At 45.6% G+C, this 26,265-nt stretch overlaps 1 protein-coding gene across 4 annotated transcripts in view; it reads right to left on the reverse strand.

The window, feature by feature from the left end:
• Positions 1–26,265, reverse strand: part of pax7a (paired box 7a) — a 64,127-nt gene that overhangs the window by 20,470 nt on the left and 17,392 nt on the right. For all 4 annotated transcript variants that reach the window (XM_048255275.1, XM_048255274.1, XM_048255273.1 and 1 more), the window contains exons 5-7: positions 17,743–17,942; positions 5,311–5,476; positions 4,726–4,925 (exon numbers count right to left, since the gene is read on the reverse strand). In XM_048255275.1, coding sequence (XP_048111232.1) covers positions 4,726–4,925; positions 5,311–5,476; positions 17,743–17,942 — 566 coding nt within the window. The remainder of the gene's footprint in view (positions 1–4,725; positions 4,926–5,310; positions 5,477–17,742; positions 17,943–26,265) is intronic.

Consider the following 26,265-nt stretch of genomic DNA (forward strand, 5'->3'; position numbering starts at 1 on the left):
ACAGGAGTGAGGAAGAGAACTCACACATCTAACAAACATGAAGACAAGCTCAGACACTGTGTGTGTGTGCGTGTATGTGTGAGTGTGTGTGTGAGAGAGAGAGAGAGAGAGAGAGAGAGAGAGAGAGAGAGAGAGAGTGTGTGTGTGTGTTTGTTTGTGAGTGTGTGTGTCTTCTAAGGAGCCATGTCCATGCTGAAACTTGGCTTGGTAAATTGTTTCTTGGCCTAAGAATGACAAAGCAAACAAAGAAGAGCCAAAGAGAGGGCCCGGTCTTTCTGGGCCCGATAACATCAATCAGCAATTTTCTGCTTGGCCACAACATGCGGGAGTGCATTAGCTAGATCAGCCAGGACACTTAAAGGGTCATCAGAACAGCCTAGGAGTTTGGAAATCTCTTGTTTGGAAAATAAACACGATTGGAGATATTTGTCTCCTTGGGAAAGAAAGGAATGGTGTCGCCACCGCATGGTGTCGTCTGGAAGGGAGAAGCGGGAAAATAATCACTCTATCGTGCAACAGAGATGAAACGGTAAAAAGAAAAAAAACTAATACAGGAGAATGTGTTCCCCGCCTACACTTCTGGATCATACTAGGAGTCCAAGTCCATGTCCTTCCCATCTAACTCCTGCTGAGAAACAAAGTGAAACCAAACCCACTTCCACGAGAAAAAAAAAAAGAGAGGTGGAGAAGAGAGAAAGGGAGAGGGAATGACATTGGAGAGGGAGGGAGAGGGAAATCGGCCCATACCGTCGGCCCAGCCAAGCATCACTTAATACAGCTCACCCTTGACATAGCATCACTCCAGCCAAACTCATAAACCGGCAACAACAACCACAAGTGCCTGCCACAGCGATGGCTTTCCCCAGCGGCCCGTAAATGAGAAAATGTGCGGTGTCGGGAGGGGTTATGGGATTGTGGAGGACCTCCAGCATCTGTCAGGGAGCTGTGGAAACACCACAGGATTCCATTACCCCAGCTAGCAGCTGGTCCGCCCCGAACCCATTTACCAGGAATCATGACATTTGGCCAATCTTGCGCTGGTAAGCGCCTGCCCATCAGTGGCGAACATGAGCAGAAATAGCCGCCGTGTCCAGACAACACGAGCATATCTCCTCCAAACAGATGTTGTCTGCAAAGCTGCAATATCGGATCGCCACTTCCATCTTGAAGAGGATGGGAAAGTGCACCACTTCTAAATGAATTGGCTTTTTTTAGCAGGGAAATATGTGTGTACATGAGTACATGAGTCTGTGTGTGTGTGTGGGTTTGTGTATGGCTAAGTGTGTTTGTGTGTGTGTGTGTGTGTGTGTGTGTGTGTGTGTGTGTGTGTGTGTGTGTGTGTGTGTGTGTGTGTATATGTGTGTGTGTGTAGGCAGCTTGAAGAAACTCTGATATGTAAGTGCTGGCTGCATGAGGAGCACAGACAGGTGTAGAGAGGTGAACTGCTGCATCTCTGGCAAAGAGGACACCTATGATAGGAGAGGGGACTGAAGTCTCTGACACTCAGCAGAGTTGCATGCTGGGATGGGAGAGGAGGGGGTTGCAGGAGAATAAGTATGAAAAGATGTTGGAGCAGTAAGTTCTCATTTTCTGTCCTTACAGCTTTATAGCAGGAGACAATGCACACCAACTTACACTAACAAGTGTACACACATTCTGACACACAACACACACAAACTTTCTACTCCACACTAATGTTGTAACTTTTTCAAAATAAAGTAAGGGTTTATCAGGATATTATCAAATAACTAAAAAAATCCTTCAGAATGTATGATTTAATTATGCAATAGAATTTTACCTTATCAATTGAAATGCAAAAATACACTTTTTGTGTTAAGTATTAATGAATAAATATAAAGGGAACCTTCTAATAAAAGATAAAAAATTGAATTTTGCTTCCAATGTTGCCCAAAGGCTGCTGCCGCTGTAATCCCTGGTGTCAAAGAAGAAACATTTATTATCTCTGTACCGTGGTGTTTGTGTGTGTGTGCGTGTGTGTGTGTGTGTGTGTGTGTGTTTAAGAGAGAGAGAGAGAGAGAAAGAAAGAAAGAAAGAAAGAAAGAAAGAAAGAAAGAAAGAAAGAGAGAGAGAGAGAAACTTGTTTATGTGTGTAATGTTTAAACATGTGAGTGTGTTTTGTGAACGGGTGTTTGTGTGTGAATGTGTGCCTAATAAATGTGCACTATGTGTGTCTATGTGCATTTTCTTGTGTGTATTTGCACACACAAGTGTCTGTGCAGAGGGAGAGGACACACACACACACAGACAGACACACACACACACACACACACTCACTCTCTGCATTACTGTAGCCGCTCTAACTCTGTATCCGGTGCTAAATAGCCCCATTAACAGGGAGGGGAAAGCCCCTGCATGTTGCGCGCATTTATGCAGGTTTGCAGGGTGCGTATTAGCGAGCCCTAAGCCGCAGTGCCACCGCTAACAATCACGGCCGCCGTCAGACACCCGTGTTATCCCCTGATGATGACGCGCCGCACAAAATCTCCTTTTGTCGCAAAAATCCGCAACTCTTTCTTCTCCGCAGAAAGAGCGCGTAATACCAAGAATGTTTCCAATCTGCTTGGATAATATGAAGAAAAAAAAATTAAAGACGGGAGGAGGGAAGGAAAAGAAAGAAAGAGAGAGACAAAAAAACTACCAACGAACGAGGGGGTAATTGCGAACAAATGCAGCATTGAAATTCATTTTCAACTCTTTACACACCATTTCAATCTTATTTTCTGCTTGTTAGCTACATCTTGTTGGTAAGGGTCGGCAAGACTGTCCAGTATTGATGGGTATTTGTGCATAATTCTCTCCTCACATGCGATTTGCATCAATACCATTTCTGCGTGATGCTGTTATGAGGTATTTAGGAATCAAACCGTCCTAAAAGAAGTCTCATTGAAAACGTTCATTAGGAAAGGGCCAAGACAGGATAACAAGGAGAATCCTTGTCGTCTCTAACAAGACATACAGACACATCACACACACACACACACACACACACACACACACACACACAAACACACACACGCAGATACACTAGTAATGAGTGTCACACTCTTAAACACACCCACATGTAAATATACACACAAGCATGCACAGCTGCTGTTGCGTGTTAAACAGAGGGGTAAAATTGCACAGCTAAATACGCCTCTAATGCCTTCCATTGACTCAAATGCCAATTAGGACAGCAGGGCATCTAATTACATTTAGTAATGCTCTTCACTGCTTTCTCCATGAGAAAAAGAGGGGGAGGAGAAGGAAAACGAGGAGAGGAGAGGAGAGGAGAGGAATGAGATGAATGGAAGACGCTACTCACAATGCACCTCGGCACCAAAGCTCTCCACATCCCATCCACAGCACTCTTAAGAATACAGTCTTGTTAGTCTTTTTTTCCGTCCATTTTAGAAAAATTGCAATAACATTGCTAATTACACCAGAATCCGCCATCTCCAAACAATTATGAGCTTAGTGTAATGAGGAGATGCGGGGGTAGGGGTGTATTTTTAATTCAGAGTCTTACATTGCGATCTGTTCCCAGTGTTATAAGAAGGATTTGGGCGTCCCTAGAAACTTTGCGTAGACAATCGCAACAGTGCTTTGGTGTCTGGCAGATGTTGGTCGCTATCGCGATGAGAGCTAATTTATTGACGTTCAACCAATTACAGTAATGTGTGGGGGGAAGTCTATAAAAACTTTATGGCGCACGCCCAAGCGTGAGGCAAACCAGCTGGATAAATGAGCAGCGCTGACGAGGACGGCGGCGGCAGCAGCCCACACAGCTATCTGTACAGGACAGAGATGGAGCTGCTGGAGCCAAGATGGAGCAAGAAGGGCATTGGGTAGTGCAGTCTGGTAGTGCCGTCTGGGCAAAAGCAACAAAAGCAATCCACTTCATAACCTGACCATTGCCATAAACCCTTAAACTCTTCCTCATCCCTTCTTTCTGATTGTTTAGCTGGCAGACCTACGAGTCAGAGTTTAAATACCAGCCATCACAAAGTGTCCTTACATTACTTCAAAATAATGGCAGGTACAACACAAGTATATTTTGTGACATATTACTAGGCCAAACTCCTGACTATTTACAACATGTGCGCAACATTAAGTGCACACTGCATGTCTGAATTGCACATCAGCTGAATGTTGAGAGGGAAGGTATTACCCTGAGGATGTAGAGAATGAATGGAAAGAGGAGTCAGCAATACTGTGTGTGTGTGCATGCACTGAGAGGAGTCAGCAATACTGTGTGTGTGTGCATGCACTGAGAGGAAAAGGCAATACTGTGTGTGTGTGCATGCACTGAGAGGAAAAGGCAATACTGTGTGTGTGTGCATGCACTGAGAGGAAAAGGCAATACTGTGTGTGTGTGCATGCACTGAGAGGAAAAGGCAATACTGTGTGTGTGTGCATGCACTGAGAGGAAAAGGCAATACTGTGTGTGTGTGCATGCACTGAGAGGAAAAGGCAATACTGTGTGTGTGTGCATGTGTGCGTGTGTGTGTGTGTACACTACATAATGAGAATATTGTATTAGGCAGGCACATAATGCAGTAGTGCAGCGCTATGAATCATTGTGTGCGAGTGTGTGTGTGGGTGTGTGTGTGTGTGTAAGAGTGTGTGTGTGTGTGTGTGTGTGTGTGTGTGTGTGTGTGTGTGTGTGTGTGTGTGTGTGTGTGAGTGAGTGAGTGAGTGTGTGTGTGTATCCAGAGCACTTACCTGTGGGGAGAGGCCGTTGCTGACGGGGTTCATGTGGTTGCCAGAGGCCGAGGGGGTCATGAAGGTGTCGGAGTAGCTGGAGAAGCCGTGCCGGTTGGCTGACGACAGGCCATAGGCGGAGCTGCCGTCTGCTGAGAGCCCACTCTGGTGCATGGAGGAGGGGGGCAGGGGCTGGGGCCGGTGCAACGTGCTGCTGCCATCTGATGTGGGCGGGGAGGGTCAGGTGTGAACAGACGAGAATGTGAACAGGTGTGACTCATGTGAAAGCACAGGCGATTGCAAACACACAGTATGTATTAGACTACAGTTAATAACATTTTGGGGTCAAATCCATGTGTTTTAGGCTGCTGTGTGTCACATTTTGTGAACATTCATGCTATTGGCTAGTGACCACTGACCTACTGCTAGTGACCCCCACATCATAACATCAGATTACAGATAACAGAATGACAGTGCTAGTCTGAGTGTTTTACAGTGTTTCAGTCTCACTTTTTAAATACAAACACTGAGTGTTTGTATTTGAAAGCTCATCTTTCAAAGCTCCTCGAGGAACGCGTCTTTCACAGAGGACCGTGAGGTTCTCACCTTGTGAGAGGGTGGTACTGGGGTAGCCGGACTCAGGCAGCTGGTACGTGGGTAGAGTGGGCATTCCAGTGGGGGGGAAGCCACCTGGCAGGAGATGGTTGAATGCAGCGAGCTGATTGGCTCCCGCTTGCTTACGCCACCTGGCTCTTCGGTTGCTGAACCACACCTGGAGAGGAGCGAGTGGAGGAGAGCTTAGTGGAAGATGAAGACAACATAAGGAAAGGTATGGAGTTTTCAGTGAAAGAGGTGTGTGTGTGTGTGTGTGTGTGTGTGTGTGTGTGTGTGTGTGTGTGTCTATGCACATGTGTTTGATCAACGTTGTCCATTTGAAGGCAGTGCAGAGCGTGTCTCTAGCAGGCCGAGTGATGTGCTGCTCCTGGGTGTTTAAGTGCCTGAGCTTCCATGTGAGAAACTGTGAATGTGTGGGTCCATAAGTGAGTCTCAGTGTGTGTGTGTGTGTGTGTGTGTGTGTGTGTGTCTCCGTCTCCGTGTCTGTGGGTGTGTGTGTGTGTGAGTGATAGAGTGTGTAGCCCATGTGGGAAGCTGTGTCTGTGGTGTTGGTTTTCCTAAGTAGCTGAGGCTGGGGTCTGTGCAAACACGACTCCCTGATCCACCCTCCCCAGCTCTGAAGTCATTAAGAGGTCATAAGGGGGTCGTTGAGGGGTGAGAGGTCGCTCTCCCCATGTCTTCATGGCAGACAGCTCCCGCATGTTTGTGAACCTGTTCCTCGCTTTGAAGGGGGACCGGGAGGAATTCCATCCCGTAGCCCTGGGCCTGGGGAGCAGAGACGTGTCCCTCTCAAGCCGCCCAGCTCCATCTCCATCTCTTACTCGCCCCCCCCCACCCGCCCCTCTCTCTCTCTCTCTCTCTCTCACACACACACACACACACACACACAGCCCCTGTCTGTTTCTGTCACCCTGCCTCACTCTCACTCTCTCTCTCTCTCTCTACATCCCTACCTTATAACCCCACACACATTCTTCCATCTCTTTACCATTTCTTTTTCTCTTTCTCCAATTTCACTTTCTATACCTTTTTTCTTAGGTAAAACTTTCACTCTTTTCTAATCTGCCTACTGTTCCAGTTTCTTAATTAATTAAGTTAATAATGGTCTTCCAGATTGTTTTTTTCTCTCATAGTGAATGTTGAAAAAATAAATGTTTACAGAGCCCACTCTCAACTATTGCACACATATGCTGCCTGTTCACTCACACAAACACACGATCACACACGTCTAAATTCAATGCAACAATTCCTTGACTTAATTGAGGTTAAGTGAGTGCATCACACTCCAGCGTTCTTTTAAATCAAAAGGACAAAGCCATGTGGCTCAAAGAAGCTAATCATCCCTAAACACATACACACACACACTGACTTCACAAGCACACACACACTATACATTCTGCCAACGTTTAAGGTCCAAATAGGATAAGCGAATAAGTCTCCATACGTCTGAAATGAAGCCTAGACAGACTCTTTTTTCCCAGATGCACCACAATATACACATTAAGAAAAAAGGGCCTTCTGCTTGGGCTAAACATGAATATGATTAAAGGCCAGTGAAAAGGGCCGTCGGGGCGGCCAGCGTCTTGCTCCATTTCACCGGAACAAGGCCAGGGCTGGATGTGTGCGAGGTTGAACGGTGCTCCCCACCCCCCCATACCCATACACACACACACACACACACACACACACACACACACACACACACACACACACACACACACCCTTTCCGTCCCTCCTCACTCGGGCAATTCATCAGAGCTTAATACACTGTCAGCGCAGTTCATCTAGCGCTGTGTTTCAAATGGACCGGGCCATTGTGGGGCCAGATGAAAGGGGGAGACAATGGGGGCTCAATGCAGTCGGGTGAGGAGGGACCACAAAGAGGGGGCGTCCCTTTTTAAACAGATCTGCGCCCTTTTTGGGGTGGGGTGGGGTGGAGTGGGGGCCGAGGGGCGGGCGGCTGTTCCACTTTCATGGTATGAGCACACAGGGCACATAGTCAAACGCTGTCTCAACGCTTGATCACTGCTGGTCTGCTAGACACTCTTTTGCAAAACACACACAAATGCACATACAAGAATTAGTAAGTAAACCCTCACAGTGTCATACAGACATATACACATTCATTCAAGAAAGTATTCAAACACATTGACACACACATCTCTGTAAACAAACACTTGCTCTCAATGAGTACTTCATCCAATGCTCCGGCTGTAGAGGCTGGAGGGAGATGGCTGCTATTGGTCCCCTAGTGCCATTTACTGCCGCTGCTATAATGATGTACAAAAGTGTTGTTACAAGCCTGGGTGGATCTGTTACAAGTGGGTTCACAACAGACAGATGGACTGTTGGACACCTTTGTGTGTGTGCAGTGCACGTGAGTGTATGTGTGTGTGTGTGTGTGTGTGTGTGTGTGTGTGTGAGAGAGAGAGAGAGATGGGGCTCAGGGGGAAGGACACCACTCTTCCTCTTTTTCATCCCCCCCTGGATCAGCCAAGCCTGCAGTGACACTTCCCCTCTGACCTTTGCACTCCACCCCTAACCCTCTCCTCTCTTTCATGTCCCAAGCCACTTCCTCCACCCATCTCCCTCTAACTCCCCTGCTCCTTTGGCCCATGTTTCTGAAGGAAAACGGTGATTGGTACAGCAGAACAACTGTTTCAATTAGAAATGAAAAAGAATGAGAGGAAGGAAAAATGACTCTCCACAGGTTCTGCATTCTTTGGCTGTTATGTCTGTTGTTGTTGTTGTTGTTGATGATCAAACGTCAAATGTAGACACTCTCTCTACAATTCCTAAAAAGGGGCCATTCAAGGAGCACAAAAACACCCAAACACTCGAAGGCTCACGCCAAATTCCTGCCATGCCCTACCACATCAATGTCTCCTGCTATTCCATCCCTGAAGCGCTGGCTCTGTTTGTCCCCTAATTGCAGTCACCTCCAACTATTTGGGAGGAGCGCTGACGTCCCTGGCTGGCTCCTGTGTGTGTGTGTGTGTGTGTGTGTGTGTGTGTGTGTGTGTGTGTGTGTGTGTGTGTGTGTGTGTGTGTGTATGCCTGGGTCTGCGTCCAGCCGCCTGCCCTCATCACAAGGCCAGGCACTGAAGCCGATCTGTCTAAGTGAATTTAGCCCGCAGCCCTTTGATGGGCCGAACTGCTGGCCCTTACCCTCTCTACCTCACACACACACACACACACACACACAAAAATGGTAAATGCCACAGAGATGGGCACTGTAACCACATCAGGTTGCTGAAGTCCAGAGTGGCGCCACAAGGAGAGGTAAAGGGGTCAGTGAACCAGACATTTGACACTTGCAGGGATCTCACAGTTCCATTCAGATTCCAACAATGTGATCTGTCCATCTGACTGTGACTAATCAGCACACTGGAATTCTGCACTATATAGTTTGAGTTTTCTACAAATACAAATGATTAGCTTGACAACTTACCAATACCTTCAGTATTGATATGTTGCACACACAAAAATAAGTTGGCAAGATGTTTCCCTGGAGCATCACTGGGGCATCACTGGATGTCTGTTTAGAGTAAAGAGCATCACTGAAGCTTTTGTATACTAAAGGCCATCGCTGGACGTTTGTACGTAGTAAGGGGCATCACTGAAAGCATGTGTGTAGACTAAGGCTCATCTTTCTCTTGATGCCCATGTAAGGCCTATCTTTCTCTCTTGATGCGCGTGCAGGCTAAGTGGCTCGGGATGGGGGGCAGAGCAGGATTTGGTGCTGGGTTCTGGAGCAGGATCACAAAGTCACCTTGGAGCGCTACTCTCCCTCTCTGTTCCCCTGTCTGGGCTCACAGTAAGCCCGGCTAATTCCTCCACACGGCTCTCTCGCTCTTTCTCTCTCTCTGTGTGTGTGTGTGTGTGTGTGTGTGTGTGTGTGTGTGTGTGTGTGTGTGTGTGCATGGACCACACGTTTGCACACATGCAGGCAGAGTGAATCGCTTCCTGTCTTCCTCCTCTCTTTCTCTCACACCATATCTGCTTCCTGCTACTTTCCCTTTTTCTCTTCCTGCCTCCCATCGTCTCTCTCTCTCTCTCTCCCTCTCTCTTTCTCATTCCGTATCAACCCCCTACTCTCTTCTACTCATCTTTTCTGTGTCCCTCCTTCTCTGCCTTTCATTCCACATTCCCTCCCTCTCTCTCTCCCTCTCTCCCTCTCATCCCTGAGGCACTCTGGGTCCTCTATCTCCACATAGCCATGGTCTCTTGTGGAGGAGGACACAGCAGGACGCTTGGGGTACTCAGAAGAAGGAATCGAGTGCCTGGGCAGGCAGCACAGCAGGCACACACTGGTCCAGTCCAGAGGGATAATAAAGAGTGTTAGAGAGCTACTTCACACCAGGATATCAGGCCCCATGGATATCAGGAGCCACAGTATTCTACTATGGGCAGTGACTGAAGGCCCGTCTTTGGAGTTTGGATAGTGTCATATATGCACCATAGTTCATAGTTGCACTATACTGTATCCTGCATAGCTATATGTCACATTTATATGTAAACTGTATATAGCCATATGTCACGTATACATCTGTGTGTTGGCGTGCTGTACTGTATATGTGTGAGTTTAACAGTGAGCATGTATTTATGTGTGTAGGAGTGTCTTTATATGAGTGTTTTTACTGTGCATGAATGAATGTGCGTGACTATGATTATACATGTGTGTGTGTGCGTGTGTGTGTCCCTGCTTGAAACCATCTGAGTGTATTATACTCCAGGGGCTTGTGGATGGATCACAGCCCATAAAGAGGCCCTTATCCTGTCCCCTTGGCCAGCACAGATTTGTGTTTACTACACACACCTGTCACGCTGGACAAGGATAATAGCACACACACACACCACACCACACCACACACACACACATCCCTCTTTCTGCGGTCTCTCCACAGCACGCTTTCTATCTGCCGTGCTGTCTCAGGCCAGACATACACACGTCTGCTTCCTCAATGGCACTAGACAATTCAACTCAGTCCCTCAAGAGGACGATCTCCATAAAGCCCCTAGAGTCATCAGAAGAGCAGATCCAATCATGCTACCACTACACCACTACACCACTACACACAATACAACTCAATACAGGCTTTACAGAACACAACTACGATAGAGCCAAATAGTCATCATGAGAAAAGAAGATCCAATCCTGCTACCAGTGATAAAATACTGCTGGTGTTAAGATGACATCAAATGTCTTGTTTGCATTTTCTCACCAATCTTAAGTCACAACACCTGAAAAGCCATCATATATTGTGTCATATATATCTGGTCAGCGACATGGTTACTTTCAATGTGAAAACACTTTACAACCATCATTTCTTGCAGATAGCTTTCGGATGAACTGCCTTTAAGAACATAGTGTTAATCTCCAGACATCCCTACCACCCACCCTCTAGCTCTTCATCCCTCTCTCTCTCTCTCTCTCTCTCTCTCTCTCTCGCTCTCCATCTCTTTCTTCCCTGCCAGTCTGGCACTATGCTAATTAAAGTAGCTAGGAGTGTGAGTCTGAGAGTGGGGAGCAGGATTAGCTTGATAAGTATCAGATGTACACAGGCTCTAAAAGGCACTCGTTTCAAATGGAATAATAAGAAACTGTTAGAAAATTCACAGGGATACATTTGTAACAATTTCTTTCCGCCTCAATCTGTATAAATCCCATTTATTTCTTTATACGGCATAAAGACGGGCTCCCAGAACCCCGGCTTGTCGGACAGAAGGAGGGAATTGTGGGAATTCTGCCTCCTCCTCCCACTCCCTGTTGGAAATCTATCCCCACACAGCACATCAGTGATTACCTTCTACTCTCTATGATAAAATATGATGCCACCAAGGATCACATTTATTAAGGTACAACAAAGAAATGGCTTAGATTTCCATTCATTTTATTTCATAAGATCTCTATATTTATTATAATGTTTGCACATATAATCTTTAATAAATAATGGATGTAATGGGGGGCGTAGTATCCAGTCTCTCTTCTCTGCACTCGAGTGGCACAAGGATGCTAGCAGCCAAACTCCCGGATCGAGAGCGGGAGAAAACTTCTTGCCAAATTGATTTGTACGCTTCATAAAAGGCGATGCTTATACCTTATTAGATTTCACTAAGTATTATAGCGACATGCAAAATGTTTACTGCTGATGAAAGGGGATCTATGTGTGTGTGTGTGTGTGTGTGTGTGTGTGTGTGTGTGTGTGTGAGAGAAAGAGAGAGAGAGAGAGTCTGAGAGAGTGCGAGAGAGAGAGAGAGAGAGATGCAAAAGATGTGGCTTTATGGGGACTTCCCAGAGGTGTAACGTCTAATAAACTTCAGCTCCAGTCCAGGGGAATGGACTCCAGCTCTTCTGGGATCACTGATTTATAGCCACCGTCTTCTCTCCTTAATCTAACGCTCTTTTCTCTCTTTCTCTCCCTTCTCATGTTTGCACTCTCTCTTTCTCTCATTCTCACCGACTCTCCACTCTCTCTCTCCCTCTCTGCTCTCTCTCGCTCTACCTCTTTGTTGTCTGCTCTCGGTTGCACTGCCACCTGGCCAAAACTTCAGAGGCATCCAGACAGGCCGCACTCTTACACACTTAGCAGCGTGCCGAATAACTCGAATGCCTGGCTCCTGTTGGGTGTGTGTCAAAGAGCATTAGTGTCCCAGTCACCCTCTCCCTCTCATTCTCTCTCTCTCTCTCTCCCTCCCTCTCCCTCCCTCTCCATCTCTCTACCTCCTCACCCTGTGCTGGAGTGGGTAGCCATGTGAGAGGTAGAGGTGGAGGTAGAGGTAGAGAGAAAGAGAGAGAGAGAGGGATCCTATGACGGTTCTCCCACACTCCACAGTCCCATAGGCCTACCAGTGAGGTCTCCTCTCCTCTTTGAGATATGACTCAGATCCCTCAGTTAGTCAGCCAGGGTGATAAAAACATACCCCCGCAGAGAAGGGTGATGAGGAGTAGGAGTGTGTGTATGTTTGTGTGTGTGTGTGTGTGTGTGTGTGTGTGTGTGTGTGTGTGCGTGTGCATGACTCTCTCTATGCGTGTGTATGTGAGTGAGTGCTCACATGTGTATGTGTGTGTGCTTTCTATGTGTTCTGTGTCTTTGCAATGGAGGCCTGCTAGTAGGTGTGTTTGCAGGGACAGCCGCGCCTAATAAAGACGGATGGACTAAAGGGTCCCACAGAACTGAGAGGTCATGCTCTGTGTTTTTGTGTGTGTGTGTGTGTGTGTGTGTGTGTGTGTGTGTGTGTGTGTGTGTGTGTGTGTGTGGAGGGGGTGTTCAGATGTGGGGGCACACTGGAAATGCTAAAACACTGAACATTAAGGTCACTGACCCAAAACGTCAACAGTCAACCAATACATCTGCACTTAAAACAACAGTCCCGCTATGAAGCTATGAGCTATGAAATAAGCCAGAAACCACACAGAGAAGTCCAGCAGACAACATAACTAACCACACCACCAAAAACCAAATGACTACAAATCACAACCGCAGTGGAGATGGACAGAAAACAACCACATGAGCACAAGCATAAGCTATAAAAGCAACCAAACACACACACACACACACACACACACACACACATTGTACAACTCAAACAATGGCAACTCTAACTGAGGCAGCTGCAGAGAGCAAATAGTTTATGATCTCAGAGACTCCCATGGGAAGTTACTCAAGGCCACTTCAGAGAGGATGCTTCCATGGGATATGTAGAAGAGTGTGTGTTTGCATACGGTATGCTTCTGAATGAGTTTATGACTGAGTGTCTGTGTGCATGCAAATGGTTAGTGAGACTAATGTGTGTGTTGCGCAGTGTTTGTGTGTATATGGGTGTTAATGGTTAGTGAGACTGGTGTGTGTTGTGTGCAGTGTGAGTGCTTCCTCCTCTGGTCTCCCCCTCACCCCTCTGGCCTCTCTCTCTCTCTCTTTCTCTCTCTTTTTCTCTCTTTCTTTCTCTCTCTCTGGATGGGTCTGCGCAGCTGTTCTGGAGCAGCTCTCTGTTCAGGGCCAAAGGTCCAACGCAAGGCAGATTGCTCATCCTCTCGTCCATCCACCTCATCCAGCACGCACTCTTACTGCTAGCACACTAATAGGGACAGAAAGGGAAGTGGTCTGGACCTGAGGTTTTACTGGACTGTCATTTGACTTTCTGTGGGAACTCATGAAGTACCGGAGGGAGGTGAATTCTAACAGGAAACTCACACATTTTATACCAGATCCTATGAAAACATTTGGATGTTTCTTTATAGTGATCATGTCCAGTAAGGCATCTTGAGGGCCCTTGATGGATTATAATTAAACATGGGTGTTACTGTGTAGCAGTTAGTGTCACCACTTAGTATGCAGGAGGCCTGGGTTCTACAGAACAAGGATACCAGCATATCCTGCCAGTACTATACTTAGTTCTATTTTGGGACTTACTGGGGCAGGCCTGATTAGCCAGTGGTCAACAGCATTTTGTACGCTGCATGACAACATCAACAGATTGTGAGAATCCACAACAAAATTTGCACAAAAAAAAGCGGGAAAATGTGATATAAGTGACCATGACAAAAAAGGAGAGATAAAAAGGGCAGATAAAGAAAAAATGAGAAAAAGAGAGGGATAGCGAGAGAGAGAGAAAAAAAACACACACAATAGTCTTCACAGTCTCACCATCTATTTCCCCCAACCCCACCCCATCCTACTCCCTACGGGCACTGTCCTAAACAACATTGAAGACCCATGGCCATTATTTACTTTGGTTAACCAGAGTCACTTTCTTAGAGTGACCTTTTAAGAAAATTAAGTTTGAGTTGACCTTTGGAGATTTTCAAAGCGTTTAGGAATTAGATTATGAGGAAAATTGCATTAACAAATTATATCCATGACTCAAATACCTCAGTGCTGCTCACATGACATCCTTTAGCCGCCCTGTCTAAAAACAGAGGAAGTGTTCCTTGCCTTGTTCGTTTGTCCCGCTCACTTTGCCACCTCACCACGGTAAGTCCTCACTCATTTGCATGATGCAAACACATGGCAAATCTGAGGAACGGACTCTGCAGAACGTACCGCAAAATATAAACACACGCCAAATCTGAGGAACCGACTCTGCAGAACGTACAGCAAAACAGAGCCAAAGCATTCAACTGACCCGCAAATGATTGTACAAGATACAAATGGTCAGTTGTTCAAGCTAAACACATGGCCTTTCACTGGTTAATTGGACACTATGTCCTTCCCCACTTAAACCAATCACAACCATTGTTAATGCTAATTATCCTGTTAGCACTGCACTTGGGGAACTTAGCAAAAGCACTAAAATAGAAACCAGCTCTTCCCATCTTAGATCCAACGACTATCCACTTCTTCCATCATGCAGACAGTTTCCTCTGGTACAACTCAACAAATGACACATCTCACTAAATAAATCCAGACGCTGCCACATGTGCAGTTCCTCTCCCGTGATCCTTTCCTCTCAACGCATCTGTCAAATAAATTTGAAGTCAATGTTCCCTTTGTCTAGCCGTGTCCCCGTCTGTCTGCAAGGAGCCCTCTGATACACTCTAGTCTGTAATATATTGCAAACAAACAAGCATAAGATAAATCTCTCAGCATCCTCCCCAGAGCGGACCGGGCCAACCGTTTAGACACATATGTCTTCTTTCTTGAGGCTTGTGAGACGGACAGAGACATATGTGGAATCAGTTAGCCCCTCCTCACTCTGCATGCACGCTGGACTGGACGGGGGTCCAAGGAAGGAAAGAACGAGGGGGGCAAGAGAGGAAGAAGAAGAAGAAGAAGAATAGAGAGAGGGAAAAGCAGAGAGAGAAAATGAGAAGAGAGCGTGGGGATGGAGGAGGGGAGTTGGGCAGAAGAGAGGAGTAAAGTGAGAATGGCCTCCCAGCTACCTCTCCTCTCTTTTTTTACGAGGGCTTGATTGATTAATGTTGTTGTCGAGCCGTGGGGTCCCGGGAGACTCTTGGGGCTCCTCTCTGATATGTGGAAGGGTTTACAAGCGGCGGCGGCAGCGGACGCCTTTAAAGGCCTGGGAAGAGATCCTGACCCAGGGCCCAAATGAGAAATCCATCAGGAATGCATAGGACCCCCACCACCACCACCACCAAATCCTCCATCAACCCCCACACACACACACACACACACACACAGAACCCCTGCTCTCCTTCGCTCACTCCATCTTCTTCACCTCCATTCCTTATCCCTTTCCCTCTCTCTCTCTTTCTCTCTCGTTCTTTGGCACAGCTGTTGCTGTAAGTCTACTCTATTTGCCCTGGGTGTTGCATAAAAACTGCCAGGCTGACAGAAAAGCCTCTCTTCCTCCGTAATACATGCCAACATCTGCACAGACATTAACATCACAGAGAAGTCCAGGTAAAAAAACAAAAATTCAATCTCCACTGGATGCACAGATAAAAAGTCCTTATAATGTCTCTGATAGGTAGTAAAGATGTCAGAGGAGTAGAGGCCAGTAAAAGAGTTGGAGGAAAAGAGGAAGGACATGGCCATTATCTCTGTCCAATTTAAAATTACACGGTCATATCCAAATGCATTTATGCAAATTCAGTTGGCTCTGTTCTCATTCCCACAATTATGTTAGGCCCAACTGAGCGCTTCTGTTCTGGCCCAGCTGGACCTCGCTTAAGATCCATTCAGGAAAAATAAACATCATCCATCAAAACTATATTCCCTTCCACTGGAAGCATATTGGATTTTAGATGCCAAGCAAACTACTCTTCATACAAGTATTTTACGTAGGGCCTATGAATAGGCTACAGGGCTCATAAAATGACGACTTATTCATTTTAAGCTCTCTGGATACAGTTCATTACTCAGAGTGGAACTAATAAGTAAAAAGTACATGAACAAAAGTAATGATGACTCATCCATTAGCTTTACATTCATCTGAGAGAAATAATGTTATTGTTTTATTTTAAAATAGATGTTTTATTTTGAGAAACTCAAGACAGTCTTTCATGAGAGATCTCAGTAATGTTAACCTTAACCATGATAAGTGGCAATTATTCTCCAAGGTCTGACTGCACTTGTGGCGGTTTGTTCTCTGAGGTGCTTTGAGACTCACTGAGGAACTTTGTTGTGCAGTTGAGAACCACCTAATATTTACATTCTCTGTGGTTCCGCCTTGTCTTTCTGTTCCTGGAGGTACCATCTCTGAAGTTTACTCCCTGAGGTACAACCTGTTCTTCATGTTCTCTGAACCTCGGAGTTCCCTAAGGTCCCACCTCATCCCTCTGTTGTCTAAGTGAAACTAACCTTTACGCTCACCCTTTACTCATGGTTTACCATCTGCCCCTTTAGCTCACTTCCCCTCTGGGCAGGACATGGACACCTGCCAAAGGAACTTATCACCCCCTCCCTCCCTCCTTCCCTTTCCTCCCTCCCTCCACTCTCTCTGCATCTCCATTCAATAACCTAATAAGGCTGCAAATTTGTCCATGGGCCACTCAACTGAGGCCTCAATGTAAATAGAGCGCCACTGATCACTGATTTGATTGAGGTCCATCGGAATGAACATGAAAAAACGTTTGCGTCAGCCTGATTTCCTTCGCGTCTCAGGGCCTGTGAAAAGAGGGCAAGGTCTTCCAGGCCCAAACAGATAGCAAATGGGGAAGGTGTGATGTATTCAGGCAATTCCAGCTGATTCATGGCTCATCTTGCAGCTGCATAAACCTGGCCGGAGCGATTGTTCCACAGGGGCTATCTATCACTGGAGGAGCGCACACATCACTGATGGTTCATGGGACTACCCCAGAGCTGTGTGGAGGTAACGGTCCTCCGCGAATGTGGCCAAAGCTTGTGGTTTGGCCGTCAGTACACACCTGCACTTGTGTGTGCATGTGTGAGTATGCATGCATGAGTAGGTGTGTGTGTGAGCATGTATGTGTACACGTGTGTTTGTATGTTCAACATATGTGTCCGTTTCCATATGGTTGCAGATTTATGTATATAAGAAGCATTGTATGTCTGACCTATACATATATGGTATATGACTGAGTTCAGCTGCTGATGTCATGTCTTTTTATGCATTTTTTATGTGCATTCACATGTTGTATTTAATGACTGTTTGTGTATGAATTCATCATCTCTGAGGTTACTTTTAGTGTGTCTGTCTTCTGTACGACTGTTTAAGTTTTATCAATGAGTACACATATTTGTTCATATGCTTAGTTTGCATGTTTTTGTGTTTATTTGTATATGCTGCATGTGCATGTGTGAATATGTATACATAACTGTATTTCTGTGTGCGTAGATGTAGATGTGTGTCTCTGTGTGTGTGTGTCTTTGATTGTGCATGTCAATACACAATATACATATAAACACGTGTGTGTGATTGTGCATATATATGTATGTATGTATGTATGTGTGTGTGTGTGTGTGTGTGTGTGTGTGTGTGTGTGTGTGTGTGTGTAACCTGCACCCGTGCCTCTGTGAGTTTGGTCCTCTGGGCCAGCTCCTCCCTGGTGTAGATGTCGGGGTAGTGTGTCCGCTCGAAGGCCTTCTCCAGCTCCTCCAGCTGCTCGGCCGTGAAGGTGGTCCGGCTGCGGCGCTGCTTCCTCTTCAGGGGCAGGTCCGGCTCCGACTCCACGTCCGAGCCCTCGTCAGTGCGGTTACCTGCAGCAGGGGAGCAAAGGACGTTACTGGACATCAGAGGTGCGTTCAAATTCGCAAACGTAGGCGAACATTTTTGAACGTTTGCAAATAGTTTTCTGTTTGGCTAGAGTTTTCCACAACCGTGTGCAAACACTGTCAAACTGTTTGAGAAAGTAGTTCTCCGCAAACATGTTGGGAGTGGGACAGATAGTTACTACTGATGGAGTGTTTACAAAAAAATATTTCAAATATATCTGTTCGGACAAACATGTTCACTGCGAAAGTGTGTCTCTGATCAAAGAATTTGAACACACCTCAGGTGAACACATGAATGCATGAGTCTTCACCCAGGTAGGTACACATCCAGTCTTGATCTAGTTTAGTTTTCAGAAGTTGGTTCTAATGTTGAACAGGTAATATCAGGTGAACCATACTCCACCTATGCTAGAGCTATTGATACAGCAAATTTGCGCAACAAGCTGTTTTATTATATTCCACAGTTATTATATTCTACAGTGAAACCATGACTCTTTTTTGATGGAACCGATTCCACCAGTCCCACCAACACTGCACGTTCTCAACTGAAAGCATGTGGTGAGAGAGTTTTAAATAAATCAGCAAACTCTGTGAAGGTGCTCACTAAACAGGAAAACACTCCTCCGCCATCTTCAACCCACTCTCACTGCAACATATCTGGCTATTACTAAGATTACACCACCTCAACCACCACCACCACAACAAATACAACAAAAAAAAAACTCAATCTCAATATAATTTCAATCTGTTGAGTTGTCATTTAAAAAGGAAGTGGTCTTCAAAAAGCCCCATCCAGCATCAGAGGAGGCAGAGAGGCCCTGAGGGTGGTGTGGAGAAGGCTGGAGAGTGTGTGTGTGTGTGTGTGTGTGTGTGTATGTGTGTGTGTGAGGGAGGGGGGTGGAGGGGAGGTGGGTGCTGGTAGAGACTAATCTTTAGCGGACACCTTGCCTCTGCATGCCCCTCTATTCTCCAACGCTAGCCTGGAGCTAGTGCCGAAAAGACGAACTCGGCGCCCCAGCACTGCGCTACTGCACCATTGAGCCGAGCCGGGCGCCTTTGTGTTCCCAGCTACTGTTGAGAAATAAATTACAACATATTTTACATTCGTCATTCAGCCAGGAAGGCATAGGCAAAAAAGCACGGTTGACAGTTGCTGTGCTCCTTTTGCATCTTAGCCAGGGGAATATATATTGGCTGCTCAGAGCCAGACACAGGGTGCTGGATACGAGGCCAAGAGGCGCATCCGAAACCAGGGATTCCACACACACCACAATGCATTACCATGATAATTGATTTGATACCATGATAAAATTGCATCATAATTTATTTGTGCACCTCCTCTGTGATGCCTTTCACACATTGTGGCCAGCTTAAAAACAAACACACACGCACACACACACACACACACACACACAAAATCCTGCCACAGAAGAAAGATCAGTCCTACACATTTGCTCATTGAGATGACAAAAATGGTGACATTTGGGTTTGAGGCTTGCTAGTGTTGCTCTAGGCCGTGTACCGTTGCATCATCTGCCAGCACGAAAGACCGAAAGAAAGACAAGAGAGCGAGGAGAGATAAATAAAAGACAGAGAATGACATATCTGTAAAAAAAACACCAGCAGAATGGCAACAACAACAACAACAAAAAAAAACAAGTCCCCCTCATAACCTTCCCCCATTTGGGAAGAGGTGTTTCAAGGAAGGCAAAGCCCCATGATGTGCTCACTCTCTTGTTCGCTCTCTCTGCCCATCTCAATCTCTTTTGCTCTCTCCCTTTCTATTTCAGCTTCTATTCATCTCTCCATCTTCTTTGTGCTCTCTTACTCTCTCTGTCCATCTCTTTCTCAGTATTTCTCTCTCTCTGTCTTTTTCTCTGCATCTCACACTCCCTCTCCTTTTTCTGTATCTCCCTCTATTTCTCTGTATCTCTCTCTCTCTCTCTCTCTTTCTCTGCCTGCTCCATCCCTATCCCAGTTCCAGCTCCATCTCCAGCAGCAGCAGCCATGGCAGCGGAGTCTCTCTGGATCTCTTCAGCTGGACTCTGTCCTTCTCTCTCCGGTCTCCTGCTCTGTCCCCCACTGCCAGCTCAGCTAGGCCAGCCGGGCACTCATAGTCCATCTGGACGACTGCCAAACACGCAATGAAGCCAGCTCGAGGAGGGCTTGCATGAGTGTGTGTTTGTGCTTCCACCCAAAAGACAGAAGAGTGTGTGTGTGTGTGTGTGTTTGTGTGTTAAATGACAGAGGATGTGTTTGTGTGAGTGTATGATCAAGAGATATATAATTATATTATAATGTATCATACAGAGAGAGAGCTGGTTGTATGCTGCATCTCTGATGTTAAATGTGTGTGTACATATGCCTGTGTGTGTGTACGTGTGTGTGTGTATATGTGTGTGTGTATGTGTGTGTATGTGTGTACGTATGTGTGTGTATGTGTGTACGTATGTGTGTGTGTGTCCAACTGAGCAAATGTGAGCAAGCGCATCTGTGTAAGTATTTGTGTGCATTGTTTGCCCATTTGTGTCAGTGGCATTCAAATGAAGGAGAGTGTTTTGGTTTCCATCATGTCGAAGACGAAGAAGAAGAAAAGAAAAGAGCAAAACACCATCCCTTCCCCAAAAGGACAAAAACGTATTAGTAGTGAAAACGACCAACCAAACTGGCTCCGTCTCAAGGCCAGCGCCGGAGTTTAATTAAACAAGGAATTAGGGGATTTTATGGAGACTATCATTACAGGCCACTCGAGGAGCCTTCTCCGATCGCCTTTTTGTCTCCCCCGAGCTCGTGCTCAATGATTCTCAACGGATTACAACCGGCCGCAGGACATGAGTCCGCATTCATTAAATCAATTATTTTCCCCAGTCTCTCCCCACAGCCCCTCTCTTTTAATAAAGATTGATTTTTTTCAACGCCGGACTCCCTCCGCCGACCACCCTCTCACGCAAGAAATACCCTTGAACATGGGAAGTTGAATATGTACATATGGAGGGCGCCGAGCCCCCCTTTGTTGGTTTTCATGAGGATGCGCAGCTGTAATTCGCCCAGTAACGCGCCGTGACGGCACTCCAGACTGCCACAGTGGTCTATAGATCACTTCCCAAAGTCACCTCCATGCCCTGCGGGGGGGGTGGTGGTGGGGGCAGTGATGTTGGGGTGGGCATGATTCTCTTCTTTTTCTTCCTCTTCTTCATCCTTCATCCATTCCTCAGATAGTATCCCTCACACATGGCTTGGTTAGATTACCAGTTGTCTTCTTCCCACTCACCCTCTCCCCCTTTTGTTTGCTTAGAAGAGAGTATTTGAACAGCCTCAACCATTTGTCTAATGATCATGACTATTTAACTACAATTGAACATTGGTAACATGTAAGCCACGTTGATATCGGAATGTCACCTATTACCACCCGTCACCTATTTCGCCCTCTCATTTCTATACAAACCATGGCGGTGGATTCGTGAAGAAATGCAAGCACCCACACCTTAAGTGTATCTAAATTAGCTATGTACCAAAAATTACATTTTACCGTGACTCGAAGATCTGTAAACAGTGTTGTAAGGCTGCATGTACAAATCCGCTTGGATCTGAATGGAACTGAATTGATTTCGCGACGAGAATTCTCGGTCTAACCGTTGATGTGCTGTGTGAAAGGGCGGAAATAGGGCACCCACCAGGCCAGCACTAAACTCTGAGCGTGGTAAACAAAATTGGATATTTCAGGCAGTAAAAGCACTGGTAAGAACCAAACCAGATTTTGTTCAAATCTACACACCTATGGCTACTGAAAAATGTAAGGTTAATTTATCAAATGTTATTTTGAAGTTTTTATTAAAAAACATAATTATTTTAGAATTTTCGAACAAAAGGGGCGGTAATTGGTGCTTTTATGATACAGCTCTTAAGTAAAGTCTTTCAAAAAGTTCCCCTGGTTTCAATGAATGAGACTTATTGTGTTAAAAAAAATGGTTGAGCGATTACACTTGTTCTGACACACTGGGCAATGGTCCATAGATGATAAAGTTCAGCCAATGATCTTGCGCTCCATGCTGATGGTCACCATCTCTGCTTGTGCCTCTGTGGGTTGGATTATGGACACGGTGCAGACACACAGGGCCAGTGCAAGGCTGCAGAGGGAGCCCCACCCTCCCCCCATCTTTTGCCATTCTCACTAGATCCGGTGATTGGGATGTTCAGTTTCATTCATGAAACAGGGATCTCCATTAGGACAGAATAGGTTATGGCAGACAAGTAATGGAACTGGAAACATATGGTACCCGGCAGTCTTCACAGGAATTGGGAGTGACACAGCTGTTTGCTTGGTTCTGCTTGCGAATTAACACACAAAGAAATAAGAAATAAAAAAAAAAAAAGCTTCGTAATTTTGTGCGTGCCCTCATGTGTGTGTCTGCATAAGTGTTTATATAAGTGTACACAGATCTCTGCACAAATGCGCGTGTGTTCATTTGTGTGTGTGTGCACTTTTGCATAAGTTTATATCAGCGACTGGAAATGCACCACTTAGGTGCAGCAGACAGAGCAGAGGTGAAGCCCGTGTGAGTCCACAGTGTTGAGCATCGCTCAACGTTTCCACTCCATCCTACATCCCTCTGCAAACAAAAGCTCTCGAATTAGAATTTGCATGAGTCTTGTTTACACATGTCTCTGGCGCGATAAAAGAACAAGAGAGAATGAAAGAAAGAAAGAATGAAAGAAAAAAACAGAGCTCTGTAATCAGCACCTTCCACCAAACAAAATCCCCACAGGCGCTGGGGTCAATTCTCGAACAGTTCGCCCTGTTCTAAGACAATGCGCTACATCCCGATTAAGCCGTCTCATAATGCCAGTCTCACTGTAATTCCATTTGAAGGTTGTGGGGGATATTGATAAAGCACTCAACACTTGCCTTCACTCTAATCAAGCAATTAGAGCTTAATTATGCCCTATTGAGAGTGCATTAAGACAGGAATGCGTTTTCCTCCAGGGCCCATCAGTGATTTTTTTTTAAGTAGATATTGACTTTGCATGCGGTGGCTTCCCGGTAGGGATAAGGCAGGTGCGAAGCAGATGGGATCGAAGAGATTTTTTTTCTTTCTGAAGCGCTGTTCTCCTTCAGTGCCAAACCTTTCGTCATGAGAGAAAGAATGGGGGTGCAAAAGAAAAAAGAGTTTGGTGTTCTAGGCCAGACATGTACTTTTGTAAGGTGTCAAAAGAGAAAAAAAATGAATTTGTTCTAGGTAGTCTGTGGACTTGATAGTTTACAGTGAGAACACAGTTGCATATTCCTGTTAGCAAATGCAAACCTGCCTTCAGTGATCAATCAAGACACGTTATGCATTCCATACAAAAAAGATTTGTTTGAAATAACTAAATAATAAAAAATAAATGTAAATAACTAGATGTCCGATGTGTTTATTGTGCTATACAGTATAACTAAACTTACTTTGCCTTAAGAAATATATTTAAATTAGACAGTGGTGTGAAAGATTTCAGTTCAGCCTAGGTGCACTCTACATGTATACGCTTTCTAAACACCAGAACAAACCCAAGAAGCCTCGTTTGATGTCTTGAAGTATTTTGACTCCAATAACATGACTCACACGGATTAGAGCCTCTCGCCCGTTACTGGCCAGGGAGCTTGGCAGGTTGGCCAGCGTTCACGTCAGAACTGCCCTCTCCCAGCATGCAACAGTCATCTCTTCCCCGACCCTACATTTTGCTTTCAGCGCAGATGGGATTTCCATCACCAGAGGACCCGCTCCTCCACCCTCCTCCACCCCCTCAGTCCCTCCGCTCGACCCCCCTCTAGACCCCCGAGCTCCAGGCTCCGCCTTGCTCCAGCCCTCGCCTTTCTTTGGCTTTTTAAAAAGTCTTTTAAGCACCCTCCAGCTCTCTCTCCCCCTCCTCTCTGCTCCTCTCCCCTGCCCCGTCCCTCTGGCCTTTTTCAGCATAGTCCCTGGGCTGGAGGGGAGCGTCTGGGGTGGTAATATGGCCCTGATCAACTCCTGTCCACAGCTGCAGAGTCCATAAACACTGCAGCCGAGGAGCAGAGGGGCCAAGCACTTCAACATCTGTGGCCAGGAGTCCTGCCTCACAAGCATCATTAAAAAGTAGATGCCCAGATTCCCTCACTCCCTCCCACCCCCAACCCCAAAACATCCTCAATGAGTAAGCGGAAGTTCTGCTAAAAGCAAAACTATGTTGAACATATTTTGAATAGGAGAGGAGAGTGGAGCAATTCCTATAATACAAATACTCATAGATACATTCAAACGTGCAAAAAAACAAGGTTTCCATATTGAAAGAAGCCAAACATTAATATGAATTCCACTAGGTAACCAATGGCCACAGCTTTTTGTAGGTGGTTTGGAAAAGGATGTGAACAACTGAACACAATCTGCTCTACAGCTCTGCCAGGCCTGTGGCGCAAAAAGGATGGTAAACTCCCAACACATTATCTGCTCTATAATTTTTCAGGCTAAATTATGCAAAATTCGTCACTCTCTTTGAGACATGGCATAGCTCTCAAAGGTCTCATGTTGCGTTGACATGCGAGTTGTTTATCTAAATTTGACAAGATGTCATGACAACTAGTTCCTGACATGTTTATACATGAACGTGAGGCAGAGGACAATTGAAAAGCCAAATTAATGCCAAAATAGAAAGAACGCACTTATCGCTGAAACCCCGGTGAATTAGTCAGGGATAAGGGAATGATAGAAAGCCTCCATGATTTCACGAGGGTGGTGGAGTAGATTCAGTCTCATCTGCGAGATTGCCTTTGAATCAGTATTAGCTCAACATTACGCCAGCTTCCATGCAGCCTATTTTTTCTTAATACCGTAACCAATGGCCTAAATATCAGCTGTACCTTGCAAACTACCCAAGACAGAGGGACAAAACCAGGCAAGGCTTTCAGTATGGCAGCATTAGCTCATAATAGCTCATTTTGAAAAGCATATTAGTTCCAGCATAATCACAATCATGCCTCGCACCCAGTATTTCATAGGCATTCAAAGGACCAGCCTTCCAGCACCGAATCACACCAGTTGAGTGAATCTGACAAACATACCCATAGGACAAAAATACCAGGCCATCTTTTTTTCTTTTTTTTTTGCTTTTTGTTTACATGTTTATTTTGTGCATGTCTTTTGTTGGAGTTGATGTTGCAATTATACTTTTTGTCAGTCATCAGGAAGAGGGGTGCTGGGGAATGGGTGGGGGCTCGGTGTTAAAAAAAAAACCTCATTATCCCAACAGACCATAATGAGCCGTGTTTGCGTTTGCGATCTGATTTGCTATCTCCAACATCCATCTGCCTGGCTGCAATCTTTCTGGCTTGAGGCCTGAATATAAAACTATCTTCCTTTCCTCAGGTCTGTTATGGATTGAACCTCAGATACTAGTACGAGCAAGCAAGCAAGAAAAAAAAAAAAGAGAAATCGCTCATGGTGAGAAAGGTTTGGGGGCGGGGAGGAAGATCACATAACCGACGGAGGAATTTGCATTTTTGGAGAATGGCGCGGAACTCCTCTTCAATGTGCTTCCTTCTCCACGTCTCTAAGTGTTTGCCAAACTTACGGAGCCGCGAGAGATGATAAAAACAGTTTAAAGGGTGTCTATAAAAAGATTTCCTGATTTTAGACATGTTGCAAGAGTGACTAAAATTTTGCAAAGAGACAATGAAATAGAAAAAGGAAGAAAGAGAATAAAATGGGACACAAACATGCCTTCTCTACTTTGTAGAGTTGAGAATGTGTGTGCTATGCTCCATTGTTGTAATCTTTTGCCAACAGTTTGTTTGTATTGGAAGTTGCTTTGAAATGGCAATAGCAAAAAAGAACTTCTGATAATAATACAGATGAATGTCTGGCCTACATAAAATGTCACAGGTGGCGTTAGAGCTGAGACAGAGGGGAAAATACAACCCGAAACCTGAAAACCTGAAACTGGTACAGACCTTCAAACAAACTCTGGGCTCCAGAGTTTGACTAAACTACATTCCCTTCATGTAAGAATGCTTACAGCCATCAACAATACTTGCTTGTGTCTCTCTGCGGTTGTCAAAACAGTCTTTTCCCTGCACATTCCCGAGTAAAATTCCAATGCTTTTTTTCACTTTCTTTAGGATACATTCACATCCTTTAGAAGATGACAACACTGCCACAGCCAGAAAGGGAGGGCAACAAAAATGCACCCCCATTCTCCAAAAAGAGCCAAAAAGAAGGGAGGGGTGTATAATCTTTGGCTCCCACAACAAACAATTAGCTTCATTTTCATTCACCAAAGGTCTCGAAAAAGAAAGAAA

This window comes from Alosa alosa, chromosome 10, assembly GCF_017589495.1.
Source record: "Alosa alosa isolate M-15738 ecotype Scorff River chromosome 10, AALO_Geno_1.1, whole genome shotgun sequence".
NCBI lineage: Eukaryota > Metazoa > Chordata > Actinopteri > Clupeiformes > Clupeidae > Alosa > Alosa alosa.